This window comes from Branchiostoma floridae, chromosome 6 (genome assembly GCF_000003815.2).
Source record: "Branchiostoma floridae strain S238N-H82 chromosome 6, Bfl_VNyyK, whole genome shotgun sequence".
NCBI classification, from domain to species: Eukaryota; Metazoa; Chordata; class Leptocardii; order Amphioxiformes; family Branchiostomatidae; genus Branchiostoma; species Branchiostoma floridae.
Genome location: NC_049984.1, coordinates 11,712,714 through 11,738,543, shown reverse-complemented (window position 1 = coordinate 11,738,543; position 25,830 = coordinate 11,712,714). Strand labels below are relative to the sequence as shown.

Below are 25,830 nucleotides of genomic sequence, written 5' to 3'. Positions count from 1 at the left end.
GATCACAAGACAGGTGCTCTGGACGACGCACGTTCCCGTAACTCATACTGGGTAGACACAAGATAGGAAGAGACACCGAGCTGAACCAACGCCCGTAGATAGCCATTTCAGCAACGCGTTTGATGCGGTTTTGTCTTCTTCTTTTTCCTTATCTGTGCTTTCCTTTCTCAACATAAAGGATGCTGAAAGGATGCTGGTCTTTGAGCCATCTGACGACTTGTGTGGAATTTTCCTAGTGGGCATCTTCTGAAGATAAGCACTCCTCATTGTTCAGCACCATGGACGGAGACATCCGGGCTGCCTTGCCAATCCTCGCTGCTTTACTTTCCATTCACACCAGGACTTCCGAACAATACCAGGCTGAGAATAACAACAGAACGTAAGTGAAAAAGCTTCTCTCGACTAATATAACAATAATGTGAGAGTTTAGTGCTCCTAGAATATGTGAGCTATTTAAAGATTCTTTCCCAACTTATTACCGGCAATAGTGGTTGGGTAAGGAATATTTTTTGACATCCCATCTTTAATCAGCAGCCTCTACCAACGCCATTAGACGGTTAATTAGCTCCTAGAAAAAATGCAATCTGGCCGATTTCTATCCTTGAACAATGATGAAATAGACTCACTGTCCCCGAACACGGATTTTATGATATTCATCATCAGCCTCTGATCTACAAAAGACAAGTATTCATTTCAACTCTTCATCTGTCAATCAAAACCCTTGAGCAGTGCAGATACCGAGTTGCTATTATCCATGAGATATTATGAATGTTGCTTTTGATTTTGACAGCAATCTCAACACGCACATCTCCGTTCTTCTAGAAACTACATCAGATACATGCCAACAGTACCGCCCTTTCCGGGAGCTAATCGCACAATGGGTTACAACCCGACCATGGGGCCATCGTCACTACAGAACAGTATGGAAGAGCCAATGTTTGTCCTGCCGGAAGGCTATTTCTATTGGTTGAGGCCTAACTGGGAAGGTATGTGACATAATATTGTCTTATTTGGAATTATACATATGAACACAAACATGTGTGTATTTTAGATTTGGAACGTACGTAGCGGATTAATATGTCCTTTGTTGTTGCCATTTCCAGCTTATTAATGATTATTTTTCGGAATATTTGTGACAATGTACTTGAACTTCTATAAAGTTCCATAACTCAAGTCGTCAGTTTGTAGCACATAGAAATTTTGCGTCTTTCATGACGAGAAAACTCTATTCATACCGGTTAAGGGAAGATGATGAAGTGCTTTATTTTCATCTCCTGGTTGTCAATCTCTTTTGTAGTCTTCTTAAAGATTATACCTAAGAGAAGAATTTCTATCAGATCACATTTTAAACTGCCACATCATAGCTCACCTGAAGGAAACAGATTGTACATTTTGACAATCAGCCAATAAGTCGTCTAGACTGTTGGCATTCACCCTAATGTGCCTTACCATATGCCGACTAAACTCACCTTGTAATGTATGCTTCGAAACGGGTATGAACTAATATGGACGCCACTAATCTCCAGAAGATCATCGTTTACAAAGTTACCACGTTGTCCTATAATGTACCTACTCTTCTAATGAGTGATTGTTAATGAAGTTTATTAATTTGCGAGGCACGTCTCTATGAGAATCTCTTGGATTAAGGTAGATCTTAATATGAACCCATTACCAAGAAGCGGGACTGTTGGAACTGAACTTGAAAAGCCTTGAGCCGTTTAGCGTACAGGTTTAAAAGAGATCACTGTTGATGGATTTCGTGGATACGTAGTACAAGGTTGCTGAAAATTCGGTTGCCTCTTAAGTATTTTCAGCCATGTTAGAGAGTCTATCTCCATCTTACAAGTTCAAAGTCATCTCCAGGGACTCCTATGCAAAATTAATTGGATGTAAATCGCTTCTTTCTTGAACCAAGCATGGCCCACGACCCAAGACCATGAAATCTATTCTTGAGCAATGAATGGATCAAAGGACCCGAAATAATTCACTTCTTCCGCCTCACCATAGAGTTTACGGTTCCCCAATACACGTTTACAAGGTTCCTACTTTTTAAAGGGGACCCAAAAGAAGTTGGTCGGTAGTATATGAGTAGTATTTAATAGAATCTAACGGAAGCTGTTATCAGCAATTGCACTGACCTTGGACCAATCTGACCATTAATTGGACAAATCTTGGCCCATATTAGTCATGACCTCTTTGCTGCGCTTGTGTTTGATTTTGCTAATTTAGGAAAGTCCATTTACAAACGGATGACCAACGCATGGGTCCTACTTCATCAAACAGAGACAGGGATTTAAACGTCTTGTAGTGAAACGTTTTCCTCCTAGCTTATCTTGCGGGATACACTTGCACGTAACCTAGCTACCACATCCGCGGTTCATTAGTAAAACAGGAGGGAATCCCAGTGCAACTGTGTTGTGCAGGACAAAAAAAAATTGTAAGGAATGACCGTTCCTCCGTATCAGTATTTCGCAACCAAGAAGCAGATAAGGCCTCGGTAAAAACTGTGTTTCCGGTTTACCAGCCAATCCTTGAAAAACTACGAAGCAGGTTTCTGGTTCGGCCGCTAGCAAGGGGCACCTGATTTATGGATCAGACATCACAGTTTTCCAATTACTTCCTTAGTTCTACTGCAGAAGAAAAGACATAAAAACAGACCACCCACACATAGGCCCCCTTCCTGTCGACTTCATGTTGACACAAAGTTATTTTGATGGCGAAATATAAATAAAGGAAAGAAAATCCCTGACTTACGACCCTATTTTTTCAGGACCGCAATGCCAATGGAAACACAGCATTAAATTTCCTAGGCCTAGGAGTTAAGCAAAACACAATATTTTCTTCACCAGGTTCATGGCAAGTTGAGCACGGTCTTCTAAAACACAAACACCGCAGACAATTGCGCCAACATGGTCAGTTATATTGGAGCTGCGAGATTATAGACTTAGGCAAGACGTGAGGGTTTGGAGGTTATCCGTACGAAACTAAAAACGTGACCCATTCTTTCATAAAATAATGTTGAATATTGGGCTTTTGCCATTGATCGTATATTAGAAGACATCATAGTGATCATACTAATTATGTTATTGCTTTATCCGGAATCATTTGAGGTGGAGCAAATGATTTCTTAGTCGACATAAAACTATCATCTAAAATATCTTATGTAGACCTGCTTCCCATTTATGTTGTTAACTTCATGATATATTGTCTATATCTAATAGGATGAGACTGTTTAACATTAAAACTAGTAGTGAATGGTTGATTTAGCCACAGCATGGGCCCGTTTTATAACAAGTTGGAACAGCAGGAGCCTAAAAAGGCACCATACCCAACATTTACAACTGAGCTGGTGAATTTCATCAGCGGGAGGGATATTTTCCCTCACAGAGTTGACTTTATTCTTGGCATGTTTAGTTGATGTGATAATATTGATTTGAAGGATCACACAGGAACCGAGTTAATACTCAACGGAAATTAGGCGGGGGAATGGCACTGCAGTCAGGTTTAACATTTCTGCCTCCATCGCATACAGGAGTGCCACGCGTAGCTCTCTTCGGGGCTTTTTACTGCGACTACCACATCAGTATGTCTGAGCCATAGCGTAAAATACACACGGCTTTCAGGGTGGACTCTAAACATTGGCTTGTAAATCAGCCTACGGGCACACCACCGCCATAGCTGTGGACGACGCTTAAATGGTATTGATGAAGGGAAACCTTAGCGAATGCAGAACTGCTGTTTGTCGAAATCAGAGAGAACGCTGTAGATCTAGCACATAGTTAATCTAGTAGTAGATTTAACATACTATATTAGTTGATTTGTGAAAGAGTTAATGAGATAGATGAGTCAGAAATACAAAGTTTAAAGCTGCATTAATGTATATATCTGTATTACTGTAAAAGGGAAAATGTGCGCGGGGATTTAGAGAGAAACCGAGTGTTCACCGTGGTTTTAAGTTTGCGATTTAAAGTGCTATACAAGATTTTGCTATGCAGGGTTTTACTGTAAATGTTTTCGGTGTTTTTTTTTTTTAGGTCGCGGTGAAAATGTAACTTAAGTTAAAACCACCGATAACATTTCCTCTTTTGTTGTATAAGCCGGAATTTCAAACAAATGCGTTTCTTTGTACTTGAGTGCCCCCAATAATATGCATGCATTGGCTCAGTTTCCAACCAGACATGGGATTCCATCCTAAAGATACTGCCAGTGCCTTAGAGTCACGAGCAAGGCTTTCACCGCTTTGAACTTGAAATCCATGTGTGATTGAAAACGTGAGATTCGGCCAAACTTCCTTAACACGATTCGTGCCTGTACATCCCCTACCTAGACGCTGCTGTCTTACTTTTAGTACTAGGAGATAGCAGATAGTGTAACTGTAATCGCTTTGATAGTTCGATGAAGAGTGTACAGTAGTATGAATCACAAGGCCATAAGTAGTTCATGCAATCTAGAAAATGAATAATATCTACATCACAAAGGATGAATTCGGCATTGTGAGAAACTTCAGATAGCAATTTATGATCTAGCATAATTTAAACTAGAGTTCAGCAACCTTATACATCAATGAAATAGATCTTATGCAAATGACTCACACATTTGCATATAATTATCAATGGGGATGTTCACCTTCAACTAACACATGTTACAAGAATTAAATTCCCATCATTTATCATGAAGCGGTTTTGCAATTGTTGTATCCATTATTTGCATGTTTGGTATCTGTTTATGCTCCACCTGCTAGGAATTACTGTGTTGCATTTATTGAAGTGTAGATACGAAAAACAATGGAATTATACAATTTCCTCATGAATTATATAAAGTAAGTAAGTCCTCATTTGCATGATATTCATGATGATCACTGTGCACATCTTTGTCTAAGCTATCTCCATGCTTTAAATGAGGGAAATCCGTCGTACCTTTCTTTAGTTATCCTCTTTAAAAGGTTTTGCTTTTTTTGACAAAAAAAGCCAATGCATTTCCAAAATTAAATGCGGTGGGGCTCAACCCTGCCCCAGCTTGTCCTGGCCGTAAACGCTATCTGCCACCCACATATCAAGACCATATCATATTCGGGACAAGATATACATTAGAATGGTGCTATCATAGAATATTCTCATTAATTATGCAAATGTCATCTCTTCAGTCTTTTGAATTCACATTCTAATTATGAAGTCAAATGGCACACGAAGTTAGTTTAGACTGCAGCGTCGTCTAGTGGAATGGAGACCTTACCACATCGCCTTCATAAACCTTGTTTGACTTAATTGCTCCCTCCCACTCCTCCATTATGATCAAACCGCTTCTTCAAGTCTTCAAGCAGTCGGGCCATTTTCCACTCCTTCTACCAGAGTCTGTTAACACAGAGCGATCAAACATTTGCGACCAGACATTGTGTCTGTACTGCCGTTATCTTGTTTTTAGCTAGTTTTTTTTATTGTAACCTTCTTCTTCTTCTTCTTTTGTACTGCTCAGCCCCCTTGACGGGGATTACTAGCAGAGCGCATGTTTTGTTAGTTACGGGTGATAGTGCCTTAAAACACAGGGAAAATAAAGGCAAAACACAAAAGGACATAAACAACTGATGGGTGCAACCTTACAACTATTACTTTTCTTCCGTTGATGCTGATTTAATTTACTCAATGTCCATCTTTGTTATTTGTTGTATTCATAAGTTCCCTTTGTTGACGTTGACTGTTATTTGTTTTTGTGGTTTATTGAGCAGAAGACTCACATGAGCCGATATGCTTTTTGTCCTATGCTCTTCAGATGAATTTGAATAAAATAAGAAAAAGAAATCAAAAACATTTTACAGGTCACTCAACCAATTCCGTAGATACTGACGAATCATTTTGGGTTTCGACGGCCTTGTTGTCATCATTTTGCAATGTGCATCATATTTCAAGTTATAAATCAAGATTTAAACAAACCCAACTTTGGTTGTTAAACGATCGTTCAGCGATTGCCACCCAATGGGCAGGGTGTGCTTCACTGCATTATCTTCTCCACATCGACTATTAAACCCTGTAAGACAAAATTGATTGTCTCTTGTCTTGCGTACTAAGCTATCTGACTTCGTCCTTGGCCTTACGACATTGACTTCCCTTGCTCACAATGCTTGCACAGCTGCGTCTTACTGATTAGTAGTCTTCGGAAGAGCATCATCAGTCGACCAAACTAATCCTCCCCTCCCAAACTAACGAGCATATAACAATTCAGTGATGACGCAAGCAAAATAATGAATCCCCGCCCTCTCATGAAAGATTCAACACGTTAAATAAAGTTTGATTTGGTTACTTTTTCTACCTCTCCAAGGAGCTGAAATAACTAATCTTCTTGTTGCAGTCTTAAAGCCATTCATCACCTACGTGGGGGGATGTCGCTTACTATGCGCGCACGCAGGGGTTTACGATTATGGCTTTACTGCTGCTATAACTGACGTTTTTTCTATAGGGAGGATCACGATTCGGAGTAAGCATTCGCAGCCAAATGCAGTGTGGATAATATGTAAGGTGAAGGACCCTAATCTGTAAAAAGTTCTTGTCTCGATTTGCATAACAATATCCAGATGTGTCTTGTTTATATCTCATGGGTCTTCACCTTTGACATATTACCCACAATGCTTATCACCGCACCTGCGAACTTAAAAATCGCGAAACTCCTTATTCATTAGTCTGGACACGTGTGGCCTTATGAGCTTCTGCTTTATGATTCAACATGAAACATTGACAGTCAGTAACTGCAGTGAAAGGCTCTGGCGTTTACATCGTGTGTCAGGTGACCTAGAAACTAGGAGTAATTGTTTCGGGGGGGGGGGGATGCTACATTATCAATCATCGCCATCGAAATCCTCCTAGGTTGCCATGTCCCACTTTCACCAAATCATCAGCAGTACACCTTTATCAGGAGGGTGTCAGGGGAAATTTTATCTCTCAAGACACCTCTATAATGATGTTTGGTAATGTATAACGCCCAATTGAATTTCTCCAGAGTATTTGCCCCCAGAGACCTGGGATGAATCCTCTCACCGAGACTGAGCTGTGAAATTGCAATAGTTACGGATGGTTTGATATCGTAGTATATAATTATTGTTAATAATAGATATCACATATATGGCAATAACATTAATAACTGTTTTGGCACCTTCATTCATGGTTCATGGATGATAACAAAATCTCTATGTACACAACTTGATGGGAGCACTAATCACATGCTTCGTGCTGCCCTTGATGTTTCTTGGAGGAGCCACATCTCCAACAAAGAGCCTGTACCCTGCCTCCCTTGCAAATATCGGCTGTTGTCCGCAGCCGAAGATTGCGTCTGGCAGGACACGTGGTGCGCCATGAGGAAATGGCAGGTCAGGTCTTGCTCTGGGAGCCAAACGAGCCGCGCAGGCGTGGCCGCCCTTCGGCCACACTCAGGAAGCTGATGCTTGAGGAAACAGGTCTGGAGGCCAACGAACTCCGATCAGTAATGCTGGACAGAAATGAGTGGAGACACAGGTGTCACCTCCAAGAGGATGAACTGAACTGAACTGAACTTGGCACCTACTTCGAGGGTTTACAAAGACCGGTCTGTCACGTCAATCAAAGAAGAAGCTACTGGGCTTAATATATGTCAAATATATATATATAGCAGTGTCTGATATACCCGGTTTCTCATAACATCTTTTGTTTCATAAGGAAAAACTGTCGGTGTATGACCCTTGGTGTGTGACCTAGTACTGAAGTAAACGTATATTTTTGTATCTTTTGTCCTGGACGTGCTATGATTATTATTTTTTTTGTAGCAGATATGTTATGATGTGAGGAAAAAAGTTGGGTAGGCTTGGGCCTCATAAACATAACGTTCTATGCCTGTTATCACGGTTCACGTCTATTGGACCTTTGTATATTACGTACATTTGATCGTACAGTTTGATACAGTATAGACAAAGGAGAAGAGTGAATATAATGCGATCAGACGTAACTTCTCTACTATGTAAAATTCTGACAGGCGTAGAGTAAGGGTAGGATAAGTATTATTGTTAGTCTCCTCGGCGCGATCCCTCCTCATAAAATCCGCCCAGACTACTTCTTGAAAATTACTCCACGACACCGGTGCACCAGAAGGACCCTCAACTTCCTCTCCAACACTTTTGCTTCAAAAACCATGCATAAAGAAAACTACCGGATAGCGCTGAACCTTGAACATTTTTGATTGCCTGTGAGCTATAACGCTCTAAGGTGGTCAACAAGATTGAATAACAGATTACAAAATACTTCTTCAGCCAACTTCTAATCTTGTAGCTTCCCAGTATGAAGAACAATTCACGTTCACGCATTTCAAACTGTTTGGCGAACGACTCTGGGATTGGGTTTTGCTGAGACATCGAAGTGCTTCACTGTAGCTAGAAGCTGCGACTGATAGGCGACGACAGATCCGATAGACCAATCAAACAATTTCATAGATAAAGAACAATTTTACGTTTAATGCATTTTGCTGTCTTTTGAATCATACATTTAACGTTACATGTTAAATGGTATTTCAATCATCAAATCAAGGGTTATGCGAATCCCATTTTGGTCGCTATACGGTCGTTTAGCGATCGCCGTCTTGTGGACTGGGGACCTTGGGTGACGTTTCCTTTGTCATATTGCTGACCGGTTTGGTTTTAATCAATTCCAAGGGTTACGAGACAGCTCAGAGTCCCCTTGCTAATCACATGAAGCCGCCATACCCGCCAGTCATGTCTATACATAACATACTGCTCAAAGACTCAATGTATCGCTCGGGCATTCTACTTTAACCTCTGAAGTCATATCTACATTTTTCATTACGTGTTTTGTCGCTAGGATAGACAGGAGCTTTCGTTTACATTGCTCAACCCCACCATCCCGGCCCTGGCGTGCGTCAGCCAGGTTGACAGTGATATGCATTTGTTTCGTGTCGTTTGGACTCTTTCAGTGCCTAGTGAGACACATACGTAGCATGCGCAAGTTTCCTTGATGTTTAAGTGGCAGCGTATTTATTTTTTACAGGGAGGGGTTTCACCTTTAACGTCCGTCCTCCTCGGGGCCCCATTTTATGTCCCTTCCGAAAGACGGGTGCATCCCAAACCGAGATGCCCTACCAGGGATGGAACGGTCTCTCAGTTCCATCTTACTATAACCAGGAGCTCAACTTTGAGGCAGCCACTAGTTGATCTACAGTGACATCCCTGGCATACATACTAAAGGGTGGAAACAGTTGGCGAAGCACGGCATATGAAAGATACACTTTGTTCGATAGGTAATAGTACATGACTGGAATAATTGACCTTTTTGCTGTTAGTGGTAAATCTGTATTGACGGACCTTGCGGCAAAGATTGTACTATAGAAATGTAAAGAATATTGTCCCCGGGCAATTCCTATTTTACTTAAGTAGTAGACCTGGTGTCAGAAAATGCTATCATTTGACCTGTGCACGTTCGACACTTTTCTGGTACTTTCAGGTAATTGAAGGCGACCTCCCCGGATACAGATAAAACCAAGCAATATCGCTGTCGGTGTACTGTAGTGATTCCGTTGGGGAGTTGTTGTATTTTACCGTCGCCGAATAATGGCCTTCAACTTCTCCTGCTGTGATTGCCACAGCTGTATTCTCCACTTCCTTGTATTGGTTTTGATAAGTCAAGGTTGTTGGAAATTAACGTTAACGCTATGGGGGACATTAACGTCTGGATAGGGAGAGGGTCGACTTGGTCCGGGCAGCATGCCGAGATGATGATGATGAACTTCGACACGTTGTAAACACATCATTGCCGCCCTGTGGTTCAAGTACATACTTTCTCTATATATGTGCAGAACACGATTATTACAGTGCCACACATAATCATAGCAACAATCAAACAATTCCATATGTAAGCATAAACATTCGTTCTATAATTGCTATGTTTGTCCCAGAAGACAGACAGTAAAAGCAAAATAGCTAAATAACACTCCATCAACAGAAGTGCATTACACATTCACCTTCTGATATCGTATATACGTTAAATGAATGCCTTGCGGGGAAAGAGGGGAATAAATTTCCTTACACCAAATCTTTAAGCCCACGTAAAGCATATGTAGAATATTCGTAAAGCACACTTTCATAAACAAGTGCTTTTAAAAAAGCTGGCATTTTGCCAATGTTTGCGTGTGTGAACGTTTTTTTCTAGTTATTAGAATGTCATATAAATAGAACAGAGTAACTAAACCTGATATTGGCGCATGGAGAGATTCACATATGTGCCTGAACTGCAGCAGATCTAGACGCCACCTGTTAAAATTTGCGTGAACTGCAGCAAATTTCACTACACATTGCCTGTTTTTGAGTGAGCTCTGTTGCGGGGCAATTTTAAGTTTTTTTTTTAAATTTTTATTTCTATTCGGCAAAAAAACGAAGCGGCGAATCCGTTAATCAAAGAAATAAATTGGTGTGGCCAAATGGATGTAAAAATTAGTATTTTAATGGATGTAAAAAAAAAAAAAAAAAGTTGAAAAAAATCTACCTCCCCGGATTCGAACCGGGTGCATTGGTTTAGCATGCGTAAACTTTACCACTGCGCTAGTGCGAACATTTTGAAGAAATGCCTGTTTTATATGGTATACAAATGTTTGGCATGGATTGAACAGGTCCGTTCATCTCAACATCTCAACATCACAACATCTCAACATCACAACATCTCAACATCACAACGGCGACTACACTGGCCAGAAGGCATTTTGCGACTGCAAGTCGCAAAATGCAAAAAGCGTACCCTTTACCCACGTTTTCAGGCGTTCTGAAAGATTCAATTTATGCAGCAGCTGCAGCTTCATTTGACAAACCGTTCTCCCTTTTATTTTGACATGGACTGCGAATCAAAAACATGTCGTGAGTCATGCTCACGAGAGGCGATGTTTTCGCTCCATCACACATGTTCAGCGCAATATGTGCGACGTATGGGCTACAGAATGTGAATTTACGGATGAGATCCACCGCAGACTCCAAACCAACTGCGAGAGCACGAAGAAAAGACTGGGCAATAAACAAGATGGCTAAATGACAAAACATGGCATCACAAGAAGTGGCTTACTAGTATCACTAAAAGTACAGGATGCTACCACATTAGCGTCACTTTTGCAACTACACTCAGGGCTCTTGCAATTAGAGCCCAACGAAATTGTCTTGCGAAAATCAATGTGTACGCGGATGTCATCAAAGAAATTTACTTCCTTGTGGTCTTAGCTACACAACTTGCTCGTAGATATGCGTACCTCTTAAAGCATTAAGGTTACATTAATGTGCAAGCAATATTTCCTACTGATGGACAATTCTAGGTCAGCCCCAAAAAGTCATTATGACAGATTTTACCCGCGGCTATTGAGTCAGACGGTGCGGGAAATATTGAACCATGGCATGCCTCCCCTTGAACCTAATGTCTGGCGTGATGTATTGTTATTGTCACATTGTAAGCGAAGCATGACGGAACAGTTACTGTCTTATAACAGGCCACCGGGTCTATGGGTTTTAAGGCGCATCTCTCAAGAATGAAATGGTTCCTTGCACAGAGTTTATTGCGATGAAAATGTGCCATTTCCGTGCCTTGTAACCTATGGTATGCGGGTACAATGATATTGGGTAGCGTTATATCCTCGCAGCTAAATGAACCGTATATGAAGATCAAATTATTGCAAAGAGTTATTAGCGGTCCATCTGGCCAACATAAATTGTTATGTCTTCAAATCACTGCACTATTGTAACAGGTTATGACGCCGTTGATATATATATGAAGTACATTCATAACCACAAGACTCTCTCTAAAAATATGATGTCGCCAGGTTTTAACATCAGGGCCGTCAGAAAGTCTACATTCCAAATGGGGAGAATTACCTTCGACGTTACATGGCCAGTGAGAACATGATGAAGGTTTAATGTTCGTCCGTATCTCCTCTAAGCCCTGAAGCATAGAAGGCGCCTTTTATATCATATAAAGCACATGGCTGTACCCCCCTCCCCGTGACTGCATGTCCCCATTCAACGGCTTGAGTTGAAGAGTATACAAAGTGACAGCTAATCTAAGAAGGACTATGCTGACGAATGGTTTCTGATATGCTGAACATAAATTGTTTGTTAGGTCACCCACTTGCTTGTTAACGTTCCGCTCAGTAGTACACCCAGGGCACACAAGACATCGACGGAAGGAAAGCGCGTTTCACGGATGTGGTTTCTTTATTCGGCTTCTCGTTAACCTCCTTAAGCTGGGTACATAGCCTTGAGACCGATAATTGAGCCGTTCTCAGGATTTAATGAAATAAGCCTGAAAGAGATTGCATGTGCAAATCCGGCCGTTAATTATGATTATCTTACACGCGCTGCATGCAAATACCCAGTGCTAAACATGTAGGAGTAAATATGCAGCTAACACTTGTAACAGCAAGTTTAAACAATACGTCGATGTAGGTTAGACATCAAGGTAACAAGATACACGAAAAAGTAGTTACTCAAGTAACTGGATATGGTTTTGGAAACGGTCAGTGTTTAAACAATATGTTACAACTAGCAGTTTATCTAAAAGTACGAGAGTAGCTGTGTGATGTAAATACTTCTTATCAATAGAATATAATGTTATATAAAAACATAACCCGAAAGTGTCAAACATCATTGAAATAACATACTGCCATATTGTTATGTGTCAACGCGTTTGTGTTTTGCCATATTTGGGCGGCCATGGGGTCAAATGGCTCTTCAAACTCCATTAAAGCCGACCCATTTTTGACCACTTACTAGTTACTACATGGACAACATAATGGCTGCTCTGTACCTCGTAAGTGTAAACCTTTACGTGAATGTGGGCGCGCCAAACAGCTATTATGTCCTGCTTGTCCAGAAACGTGGCTAGACATGGGGTTAATGGAGCTTGCAAAACCTTTAGACAGTTTAATTTCGTTTTAATCACACAAGTTGGCATTGACGAGTCAAATTGACATTACAATTGACAATGGTACTATCCTCCATAGTTAACCGTGGTTACCCACAGCGCTGGCAGTTCGCTAGGAAAGGTGGGACCCAAGCTACAAATGTCATGAATACATATTGACATGTCCTGGCTAGATATAGAAATGGATCTCCATGGTTAGACAGTAATAGCGTTGTTTGAAGTTGAAGTAATGATGAGAAATGTATATAGAACCATGTGCTGACGTTTCTGGCCCATTAACCCCATTGGCGACCACTTTACTGGAGCTGTAGGACATCACCATTGCTTTGTATCCAGGTCTGATGAGTCTTTCAGTGTTGATTGAAATCCAATGTTACTCTGCTGGGCAAACGGCATCTTTCAAGGTGATGTAGAGAAACCTTCTAATTAACGGCGTACCATTGAAACATCCTGTGGGGTGGATATTCTTCTCTATCAAATTCCCCCCCTGAGAACTAACGGTTGTCCCGAGACTTACCAATCGTTATCGGTCCGAGAAAGAAGCATCACAAGTGATGCGTGATATTGGTGAATGCGTGTTATTGGTAACCAAGCGTAATGATGTTAATGGGAAACTTTGTACAAGAGGAAATAAGGTAATTAGGTTTAATCAACACCTGGGCATGAGACACAAAGACACAAAGTTCGGTACTAATGATATGCCTGGTAATTTAGAATTACCATTTAAAAAACTATTCCTTCCTGAAATATTTTAAATGGGAGCATTACCTACAATGTTGACAAACATTGGTAAGTACGTCTGCAATTTGTTGGACTGAAATGATGTCAGTTTCTGTCCCTGAAGAATTTATGTAAGGTATATAGCAGGGACCCATGTTCCTAGAATTTCTACCATTCATCTTCCTAAGGGAATACCCAAATAAATACGAAGACATTCTCATCACGGATGACCTGACGCTATATTTCAAACCAAATATCAAGTCATGTCTTTTAGATGACACCAGGGACATTGTATACCAGATGGTTGCCCTAGTTTAGTCAGGAAGACTTGATGAGAATATTCGTTGTTCTGACATATCCGCGCCAAAGCTCACTAAAATGAAACGAATGAGATTTGCCCATGGGACATTAGGTAGGTCCAAATAAAAAGGAAATCGTTATCACAAGGGTGAAAGGGACGATTATGGTGAAGAGGGTGAACAGATTTGGGTCACTTAACTACATTTTTTTACCTTTTCTCATTACGAGTTGTAGGGGGAGTCAGAACGTGGCTCTTTGTGAGTCACTCAAATGTTATAGGATAAGTTACACTAACAGGATTGTAGTGACAGATGCCTGTCCAGCTTTGTCTTAAATTTTTTAGGTTACACACATGATCACGAAAAAGCTTGCTCCTGAAATGATCAGGGATCTTCGTTCTGGGATGTGGAATACGGAAGAAAAAAGGGACCGAGCAATTTCCTCGTGAAAGTGGTCGAACGTGATAAGCCATGTGGACAGTCCAGTCGCTTTATTAAAACGTCGCAAAACAGTGAGCAACGACCCGAGAAGATTGCCACCACTGGAACAGCAGTACTCTGAATGCCTTCACGATTAAGCCTGAGGAAGTGCTGACAATTATAAATGCATTGCCACCTTCTGATGCAAGTCAAGATTACAAAGTGATTCTGGCAAGCTGTTCGTGAATACAAGACCTAATATGTCACGAGGAATACACTCACTGCCACAGGAACTTCAGCATAGTTGCCAATGTACTCGGTTAACGCTTTCCAATTGGGATCTAGCGTCAGACTACATTTGTGTGACTTATGAGAAGCCTAAACGAAAAATACGCACAATGTTCCATTTCATTTTCTTACGGGCTGTTGGTTAGATGGAACGATGCCCAAGTATTCGGTTCTGTTACGAACCCTGTCGTCGTCAATCCAACAACGACAATTAACGTCCCAGCTAAAGGTGCCATTTACTTCGCATGTGGTTTTTCATCCCTCAGGTCCTCCAGTTGAAGTCGTGTGCAGTATTTACATCGACAGTTTAGGGGCCTTTTCGGAGAAAACTATGGTAAGTCTGTTATTTGAATTCTTAAGTTAAAGATTTTGCTTAATAAGAGACCAAGTGATTCCATAAACGTACAAACGCATGCACACATGCATACATACATACATACATACATACATATGGACATGCATAAACATATATACTTTCCCATATTTGATGCATGAAAGATTGCAATATCTTTCCTTAGAGTCGATTATACCAGATCAATGTGATTACATTAGTAATACATGTGTTTAATAATAATTTATAAGCTCCTTAACCAGAAATAAAGTATTGCATACTATAACTCTTAACATCCGTTGGGCTTCTTCATGTATCTCTTGTTTCATAGCTATTTGGCAAACATTAATGATATGAAGCTAGCGAATATTCCTTGGCCTCATATGAACATTTTCTGTAGCTTTCAATCTAGTCATATTAGCTTTGGCCCCCGTCCAACGGTCAATTGCTGTTAAAAGCCAGTGACAATCGAGTTGCTGGTACTCAAAGCTACTTATAACACAGTACTTAATGGTGATCTTTATTTGCATGTTCCTGCCCATGTGGGCTAAATGCAGCAATTAAGTTGTGTTACATGGGATACTAAAGTACTCAGGCTACATCGTCTGTTGCAATACCTAACATCAGTTCTTTCTTGTGAGTCCAGGACTTTGATTTGAGCCTGATACTGGGGTGCCAGTGGCGAGATGGGCGGTTAGCTAACATCACGTCCGAACACGTGGCGATACCGGAGGGGATGGAGATCTGGAAGCCCTCCATAGATGTCGTAGCGAAAGAGAGCACACCTTACACCTCTGCTCTCAGTGTGTCACGTGAAGGAAATGTGCTTATGATGCAATGGTACAGATAACTGCAGCTTATTCTAGTTGAATGTCCTTATTGTTATAGAGTAGATACACATCCTTCTTAGATGATGATTATGTTGCTTTATACACTAAATGTAAAAAGATGGCCGATTCGGCCTCTGTCTCATCATGTATGGCTTCTACGAAAAAGGTATTGACATGTTATCGTAGCCAGTAGAACCCCTAGAATGTACACGATGTAAGGAGAGAGCTTGTCCAAACTATCCAATCTCGCGTGTTATGGATCAAAGCTCTTCCACTAAAATGACATCTGTTGAACCTTTGTTCGATAGCCGAGGCTACTCCAGCAATCTGGCTCTAACACAAAATCAATGCCATGATGTTCCAGAGCCACGCAACCGCTCTTTCCAAGCCCCTTGACTAAGTGTGCGCATGTGGAGAATCAGACGTCCAGACGCAACTTTTATTGTGTTAGTACAGGTTCGTCAGAAGTTCAGCTAGGTAATGCGGTTTTTGCGAGACAGTAATACCGAGGAACTCAGCATGTCTATGCAGTAAATCGTATTACGCCTTGAAATAAGTGCCAGGCATCATCAGTTATTGGCTCAGGTTCTTTACATCCCGTAATAATCATTTATGTCACAGGTTCACGATAAAAGCAACGTGCTTGATGCAGCTTCACGCCTATCCATTGGACCATCAAAAGTGCAGCCTGCTCATTCAAAATCGTAAGTACATTGTTTAGTCACATCACATGCTAGAGGAAAGAAACACGCTTCAAAATTCGAGTGCACTTCCTATGCTCTTTCATCATAGCAGGCTTTAGAGGACACCAATACTAGGACTAGCTCGCATTGATTGGAAAAAGACTAATGCTTAAAACAAGATTAGTTGCGAAATTACTTTGGCAACGTATGCGGCCCATGAAGGTGACCTGTCTCAGGTAACACAAAAGAAGGGATTTTATGAGGAGGTGTGTTGAAACGTTTAGGCACGAGTGTCGAGGGAATGAACTCTCCCAACCTACTGAAAATATAACGAGTAGAGAAAAAGTGGCCGCCATCTTGGATAAACGGACTCCACTTCACATATCCCGCGACCTCTTTGAATTTGATAAACGTATTCCACTTTGCATATCCCGCGGTCAAATCTGTCCGAGATCTGTGATTAATATTCTCTTTTAGTCTAGATATATTTACAAACTTTCATTCTAACTTTGGTCACGTCTTGATTGCTTATTAGACAGTTTGATTACTAATGGAAGTAGTGTGTGGAATATCAGCTTTGAATAATTAGCTTATTCTTATTTGAGACTCATTCTTTGTTCTAGAGTATGGCCAAGGATGCCTTCTTGGATAGCCGTTTTATGTCTAGTCTGGTGGGTTTGGAGGAGCTAATGAGGCTTGTTGCCGCCAGAAACACAGTTTCACATGTAGGTCACGTGCCGCATGGAGCGGTGCTAATTGGACTGGGAACTCTAATTCTGTGGAGTTTTCTCTTATCGGTTTCTGCAGGACGCCCCCAGGAGTCCCTTAAAGCTGTTTTTAAGCATTTCTTGAATCTCTAATTTTGTCCTCCAATAACCTGCTTTTCCTGGCAGAGTTTACCTTAGGGGGTCGGTTTCGGATCTGGAATACGACTTACAAATTAGAAGGCTAATTGTGATTACCCAAGATCTGGGCTTGTGGAATAGCATTAATGACTCGTGCAGTTGCTGCTTCAGTGATCGAGTATGACACTGAGGTGGATTTTTTTCAGAACTTTTGCACAAAGGTTTCAACAGATTGAGTATAGATAAAAACACTATTGAATAAAAGACCATTTTCGCCCGGGTTTGGTGTCTCCTGAAGTTCTATGGTCGTGACTTTAAAGTGATGAATAGCTCTTGGGGCATGGGGTAAGTGGTGTACGTTTGATCCCGTAGTGCACGTGGCTATTTTAAACTGCATTGGGCCTTTTCATTAGAAACTCGTGTAGACTCAATGGATATGACCACGCAAGGTCAAGTTGGTGATCATTTTTTCCCTCGATCAAAACAACCATCACTGAGGCTTACTACGCTTTATGAGTGATGATAACAATGAGCTTACAGTTACCATTAGAAATGCAACTACTACCGAAGAGTCCTTGAATGATCGAAATTAAAGCTCTGATTAAGTATAGTTATTGCTACCAAACTTAATAGAATGGCATCAGCATTATTGTTCCCGGAGATGAAATTCCATCTGGATGGATGGAAGTTTTTTTGGCACATTGTAGCCTTGGACCTTGACACAAGATGCAGTTACGCGTAGACAGAAACGACGGTCAGGTCATGATATTTTTCTCGACCTCCAGAGGAATGCAATCAGACGTGGTCAACTTTGCCCTAATGCTAGCCCAAGACTCCAACAAGAGTCAACATGCTTGACGTAATCATGGCCTTTTGGGTTTTGTCTAAGGTGTAACAAATTCCTTGAGACCTGTTTCCATGTATTCATTATTAGGTAGCTGTTTGTTATAGTACTAGGCAATATACTCCTGTCGGTGGTCACTAGTATCCACTATGGAAAATAAGGATAAACCACTTTTTAATAACATATAGATCCAGCTTTCATTGGTTATGATGCGAGACGTTGCCTCGTTAATCAGGTAAAAATAAATCGATTAGATATCAACTCCAAAATCGCAATCCTTAGGCTGGCTTTCATAGTCCATCAATGACAAGTTTAGTTCGTTTCCATGATTCCAGTCCATTTAGATAGTGATAAATCGATAAAATATCAACTATTAAGTTGCCATTCGTAGGCAGGTTTTTATAGGCCATCAAAGCAAGGTTCGTTTCTATGATACTTTACCATTTGTTCTGTGTGTGTTTTTTTTAAATTAGGTGGAGGAGTGAAGATTGTTTGGGGCTGGGAGACCTTCTGGTTTCCAGGTGACACGCCCATAGTAACGCGTACATCCGGGTTACACTCTCAGCTCTCTCTGGAAACGGTAGAATCATTCGCCTACGTCAATTCATTACTTTATCCGGGTAAGTATGACTCAAATACAGTGCCATCCAAAACTGTAGGCAGCTTGAACAACAGATTTGCCTGCTTCTATCTTTAGAGCCGCAATTTTCGTGCTTTACTTTTGTGACGAATGGTGATATGCCATCAGATACAATGCTCAACACACCATCTTGACCTAACAGAGATTGCGCTAGGGAAACTGCATTACGAAACAAGATGGGTAACCGATGTAATCTTTGTCTGAGCAATTGCCCTGCCACGGATGACATACACGCGTTGATGACAACGCGAAGTACCTTACTGTAATCTGCGTCTGTGTCATAAAGCAGCCATTGTTGGCATTGTACTCTGTAGATGACCAGTATAGGTCATCAGCAGGATCCTAGTCATAAGTTTTCTACCGAACAAAAGACAATCATTGTTCCTTCCATGAGTAATTTCAGGTAGGAAAATTACAGGATAACAAGATTCCTTATTCACAGCCATGATATATAGACAACACCCGACGTTTCTGTGACCGTCTGTCTCCATCAGGGCAATACTGACTAGTTCTATTCCACAATGTAACTTGGTGTCGCTCGAGCTCTTGATAATGCGGTTCCAAATCGTTATTGTCTCTTACCTTCCAGAACTGATCTGTGTTTACCAGGGGGTCACCTGTGATTATCGGGAGTCAGAAAATTGTCTTCGAGCACAGTGTACCAGTGTAGAAAAGATTACCACGGAACAGTGTCGGACTTGTAACTATTTCGGCGGGGAGTGCAAGAACGGCACAGACGAGTTAGCTGTCAGAAAACCTGAAGATTGTGTCTTCGGTCTCCTCATGGGTATGATTTTATTTCTTTTAGATCATGTGATCGTTGCAAGTACCTCGTAGGTCACTTTGCTTAGCCTGGAGTAAACATCTACCCAATGGAATAAGCATGTTCAAGGATCCAACTGCGCATGCGCAAGTCAAAGGCGAATACACCTGCACTTGTAGAGTTCTTGTCTCGCTTTATACATGTCCGGATATATATGTACATGGCCTCCGTTAGTATATTTGTATGACGACGCCCGGACATGTTTTGCTCCGGGCCTTTACCTTTGACCTGCGGTTGCGCTGTTGGACCCGTGAACACGCTCATTGTGTAACACAGGTAATAAAACCTTAATTCCAGCACTACAGTACAACTACAGTTGTATCTAAAAGTATAGTTAGATCATTGGTAGGAGTCATGATAGCAAAATGATGCTGAGCAGGAAAAATGAATTTCACCGCATGACTTCTGCCCTTCCATACAGTGTCAGAAGGTGACCTGGTGTTCACCACGGCGGAGCTAAGGTTTAGCTTGAGGCGGCGTCTGTCGTACCACATGCTGCAGATCTACATCCCGTCCATCAGTATCGTGGCCATGTCATGGGTTTCCTTCTGGATCAACATCGAGTCTTCACCGGCCAGAACTGCGCTTGGGGTCACCACAGTTCTCACCATGATCACACAGGTGGACAAACCATCTCAACTTCGAGGTGTTTTCAGCTTATTAGAATATGAGGGCCAAATATTTGATAACTTGTGTATCTTATTTTTCTCTCAAATATATGATCCAGTACGATCTTCCAAGTACCTCGATCTTGCATTGTGCGTATCCAAGCAAACATATCTTAGGACAAAAGCGATTGAATCTAAATGTTAAAATGACAGGAAAATGTAGGACGGGAAAATAGGAAAAGAAGTCAACATTTTATTCTTCAATGCATGAAACAGTTATTTAAATCTAGTAAGTTTCCGACTAAAATTAATCTCTACCCGTTGTCCCGTGCAAAACACACCCCTTTCAACTTATAAATGCCCCTTCAGACCTTCAGGCAAGACAGTTTTGACCTGACATTACCAACACTAGATCTGATAGAGCAGTTCTATCTTCACAAGGAGACATCCGTGCAAAAACAAAAGAGTTCCTGACTGAACTTTTATCTTCCTTTCAGAGCGGCAGGCCGATTCCAATGCCTGAGGTGTCGTATGTGCGTGCCGTAGACGTATGGTTATTAGTTTGCCAACTCTTCGTCTTCTTGGCTCTGATAGAATACGCTGCCGTCAACTACATATCAAGAAGACTGAAAGTAAGTCACGCACATCTATAAGTGCTAGTTTCCAAATCATTTCTCAATTCCTCCTTAGGGTCATGATGATATCTCAAGTTCACATTATTGGAATCCTGGGGTCGATACTGCTCCCTGGACGCAATAACTTTTCCATTGCGTATTTGCCAAGGGTCATACTTCTATACACTATTTGAATGTCATGTTCATTCTGTTTTTGGCACCTCCTATTTCACCGGCTTAACTGTATACTATACCAGAACTCAGATCACTGCGGCCATTTCCTTGCTGGCGACGCCCTTTCGAAAATCTATATCTGACGCTAGGTTAAAGAAAGGGGTAAAACATGGACGATTGAGCTGCAACCAGAGGTCATTAGCTAATCACGTCTTTTCGGTTCTACTGCAATGGGCCTTCTTACCAAACACGTCCGTCTTTGCAGAGTTCATGGCAAGGGGAACTAATCTCCAAGCAGATCTAGTATAGGGAGCAGTTTACAACGGAATAAACAGTGTCTTCGGGGGCCATCTGGGTACCTCTTAGCCCTTTTGATAATGTCTATTCCCTCGATACATCTGCTTGGAGTGGAATGGTACACTAGAACCATACAACTGTAGCCACAGTACTTGTTGTAAACTCTTTCCTTACTCGTGTTTTTCTCCGCTTGACTACTAATTCTTATAGGGGCGTCACCTGGAGAGAAATGACCACAAGTTGGAGGTTAGGTCTACATGAATAGAAGGTTTTATAGTTTAGAGCTATGTCCTTTGTTTCCGGTGTTAAGCTAAACTTCTGTCCCTGCTAAATATTTGTTCCAACACTGCTTGGGGTTTTCCTGTATACCTTCGGGGAGAAAAGTGCGTAATCCTCGTAGGGCGTGATAATCTTAGAGGACGGGTCGCGCTGTAAAAACTAACCCTAACCCAAACGCTAACGCTAACCCTAACCTTAACCCTAGCCTTAATCCTAACCCAAATCCTAACCCTATAGCCATATCCCTTACCCTGGCCTAAACTCTAGTCCTATCTCCTACGTCTTACCTCATGAGAAAAATCAGGCGTGGCATAAATTTGGCTCCACACTTGGTGAAACTCATAACTTATTTAATGATCCCCTTGTTCCATTGCAACTCTGCCACTCTAAACGTTGCAACTACTAGTCTGTTGTCCCTTAAACGGCCAAGCCCTGATATATCCGGCATACGAATATATGCCCTGTGTGTCACACCCTGATGTAACCGGGATAGGGCATCCCCCGAAGAAACAGCTTTGCGCGCGCGTAAAACTCGGAGGTTCGGAGAGTCGGCCTTGTCGATGGTTTCGAGGTCAGCGGTCAAACCCTGGCACTGAGAGCATTTTACTGGGCTGAAACTCTGGTAGTTTAAGGGTTAGGCCTGTGGTTCTGGTAACTGTTGGTATGGTTCTGCAAGACCAAAAAATATGGGTGTAGCCCAACTGAAATGCCCTATCGGTATGCCCAGGATTGAACCGCTGTTAACCAGTTACTAGTTATTGGAACCAGGATATCAACTGTAAGGCTGCTACCAGTTGAGATACAGTGACACCCGCCTCCGAATTATACACGAAACCAGTAATGTCATACAGCAGTAGCAACGTTCCTGTAGATATATCAAGTCTTTCTTTCAGGGCTACAAGCCTAATGTCATCTGCTGTCAGATACTGTGAACCGCGCTACTTATTTTCACCAATTACGCAGAAAGCTGTTGCCGGCAAACCACAGCCCTACATTAAATACCTTGTAAACTCGAACGGATTTAGATGCAAATGTCTGTCCATTCCCTGCGAACTGATGCCCTTGATACATCTCAATTGCTTTCTTAACTCTGCCAAACACCTGTGTGATTTTTAAAGCTTTCAGCGCAGGGTGCAGATTATGTCCCTTTGGAAATAGGCACTAAAAGTATTTCTTTTATATATATGCACCTTTTCTTCAACGGCTCTGATCATAAACGAAGGGCGAAGGATCAATGTCATCTTTTAGACCACCCAGACGCCTTCAAACGTCCCTAGTATCCAAGGGGCAAATATCTCGTGTGTATAGAGAAACAGCAAAATCTATAGGAAGACAAATGGCTATTTCTATTGCAAGTAACTGTGTATGGTTATATAAGCTTGCCGTGCCCAATTTTCACCCGAATTCATCAATACCTTTTCAATTATGTAACACCTTTTCGATCATTTTGATCCAGGTCAAAAGCCCTGCTTTATCACGTAAAGAGCTGCACTTGAGGATTTATACGAAGTTGGCATGAAGCTGCATAGAGGGCGTTGTCGGGCATAAACCACTTCACATAAACGTTGGTTATGAGGTGGAGAGAGGGTAACAAGACCTTGTCACGATTAGGTTTTCATCCAATTATCTAGCAACGAAGGCTCCGTGTCACGGATGAAAAGAATCACCTCGCTGTCTACTATATTACCTGCCATGTTCCAATTTAGAAAAATGAGGACAAGCGTCAGGGGAATTGGACCACATATATTGGACAGGGACCCAGACTCCCTGGGAATCAACACTACTAGATTAGATCTACTTTGCCTTTAATTACTTCTTGTAGTGCGTCCTTGGAAAAATTGATAGAATCGCACTTCCGTGACAAATACATATTTGGCACCTCTTCGCATTAAATTGCGCCGACTAGAGAGTTCATAGATTTTATTCATAACCGTTTGCGAGACAGGTATTTGGCTTAGGTTTCATTTAGTTTTACTACATTTGCCATTTTCTCTTACACAGCTACTAAGATGAAACTCGATTCCACCTGGCGGTGATCACTGTGACTTCAATTAGATTTGTGTAACCCTTGGTTCCATACAAATCGTAAAAGTATGACTGAAAATACAGCAAAGCACATAAAGCGTAAAAAAAAACATTTTATCTATCACACCCTACATAGATTGTACTTAGAATCTCTAGGAGATGTATTCTATTCATCCTGACCTGTACTTAGCTTGTTAGAAAGCAAAAACGTAGAATAAAGGTCTTCATTCATTCATTCATATAAAGTTTGTTGAGTGATCTGTTAAAATTTCGGTCACAGCACGATTCGAGCGAGGTCACCGCCCTAAGGCAACGGTGTGGCCATTAACCATTAGCCAACTTGGCCAAGTTGGAGTCCTTTGAAAACATCAAATATGACATCAAATAACCAGAAACACGCACTGAATCTTTGTTGGAGTGGTTGGCAATCCTTCAAAAAGGGAATCTTGGCAATCTTTCAAAATGGGATCCTAATTACCACATCGCACCCTACTGTCTGCGTCTCACCGTGCCACTTTCAAAAGAGAAACTACTTCAGGTTTCAAATGTACCATGTGGAGTATAGACGCCGACATATATACATTAAGAAGTTAAAATCAATCAGGATTATTTCTTTTGCATTGCAGGAAGCCAAAGCCTTAAAACGCTACATCAGACCACCGGCGGCGAAGAGGAACTCCAACGCCAACGCGTTTCCTACGAACTCGAACTCACACCCGGAGAACAGTGTGGACGACACAGTTCTAACTAACGCAGGTGGAAGCAATATAGCAGACACCATCGACCACATCTGTAGATGGGGATTCCCTCTCGCGTTTTTATTGTTTAATATCATGTACTGGGTGACATATAATTATATCGTGCAGACATGATTGCCTCGGGTAAGCAAGAGAAAACGCAACTGCGATCGTGGACCCATGAGCACATTTTCGTGGGCACAGCTGGAACTGTGTGATGTGCACTTCCTCCAAAACGGACTACCGTTCATTTCATTCTATGGTGCAATGAAGTTCGACAATCAACTTGCACCAACAGATGTCTCGTGCTGTGAAACAAAGAAGTCTTCTAAAAGGAAACAACATCTGTCCGCTGACACGACTGTTTTGCACCCGTGGCAACCTGACACAAAGGACGATGCAAGGAAACTTCTTCATTTGATCATTATTCAGTTTCATCGTCTTCTCAAAAACCTATTAATACAGATAGACTTATTGACATTGTTTAATGTGATACAAGGAAATGAATTGAAAACTTATGACATTAGATATTAGTTTGGAAACGTCAAAAAGCACTGATAGATGAAAAAGACTCGAACCATTTAGCTCCTGCTTCTATATGCATGGAACTGGAATTGGACTATTCTGAGCACCAACGCGGCCTTGCACAGAGATGAATTTTGAATCTAGATAGTATTTTAGAAAGCAGGTTTATAGGACAGCATCGTTTCAAGCGCCAGTGACATGCGAACTTTACAACGGAAAAATCGCACAGACAAAAGATAAGAAATCTTCGGATGGAGACGACGCTTCCATTAACGTTATCATTTGTCGGCAGATTTTGGCACGTTCTGCTTCAACAACTGGATGATGTTGCGAATCCAGCCTCCGCCACCGGGAGAACTCAAAGAGAACCTTGCGATCGGGAGAAGCAAGTGTCTGTACATACACCAAATGCCCACATCCTTGAGTAGGCAGCAACACTTTGCCCATCTTATCGGCACAGAGGAGACTTTCAAGTCTTCTCCACAAGAAAAACTCTCTGCAAGCTTGCCTGAGGGACCAAGCTGAGGCAGGCGTCACAACAAGATACAGAGGGCGAACAGGTTTCTTTCATTCGACTCGACTCGTCTTTATAGTCTGAATTACTAAACTGCAAACTACATGAAATGTCGGCGACAAAAATATCAAGGCAATTAATGGTTTCTCTAACAATTTGCTTTGGTCTAGCGGGTTTAAATGTAGCTTTTAAGGCTTGTAGCTGATATTCGACCCAAATGATCAAGACAAGCAAGCTTGGGAAGAAAGGAAGTGCAGACCTCTCATTATTAATGGTGAATGCAGAAGTTATTCCAGAAGTCAGGAAACGCCTTCACTGTACGGACTCATTCAGTTGGGTTGGGACATGACCGGAATTCTTACTGGATGGATAAAAATACATGTCTGATGTTGACGACGCAGGTATATTAATACA

General features: G+C 41.5%; 1 protein-coding gene across 2 annotated transcripts; it reads left to right on the top strand.

Moving 5' to 3' along the window:
* Nucleotides 1–25,830, top strand: LOC118417987 (glycine receptor subunit alphaZ1-like). Of its 2 annotated transcripts, none has more exons than XM_035823775.1 (10): nt 1–379; nt 823–986; nt 14,914–14,981; nt 15,625–15,818; nt 16,430–16,512; nt 18,654–18,800; nt 19,410–19,607; nt 20,065–20,264; nt 20,749–20,883; nt 24,267–25,830. In XM_035823775.1, the coding sequence occupies exons 1-10, from the start codon at nt 279–281 to the stop codon at nt 24,510–24,512; spliced, it is 1,536 nt and encodes a 511-aa protein (XP_035679668.1). In that variant the 5' UTR covers nt 1–278; the 3' UTR covers nt 24,513–25,830. The 2 variants fall into 2 exon arrangements, with proteins under 2 accessions (XP_035679668.1, XP_035679669.1); XM_035823776.1 differs by having other exon boundaries at nt 302–379; nt 791–986.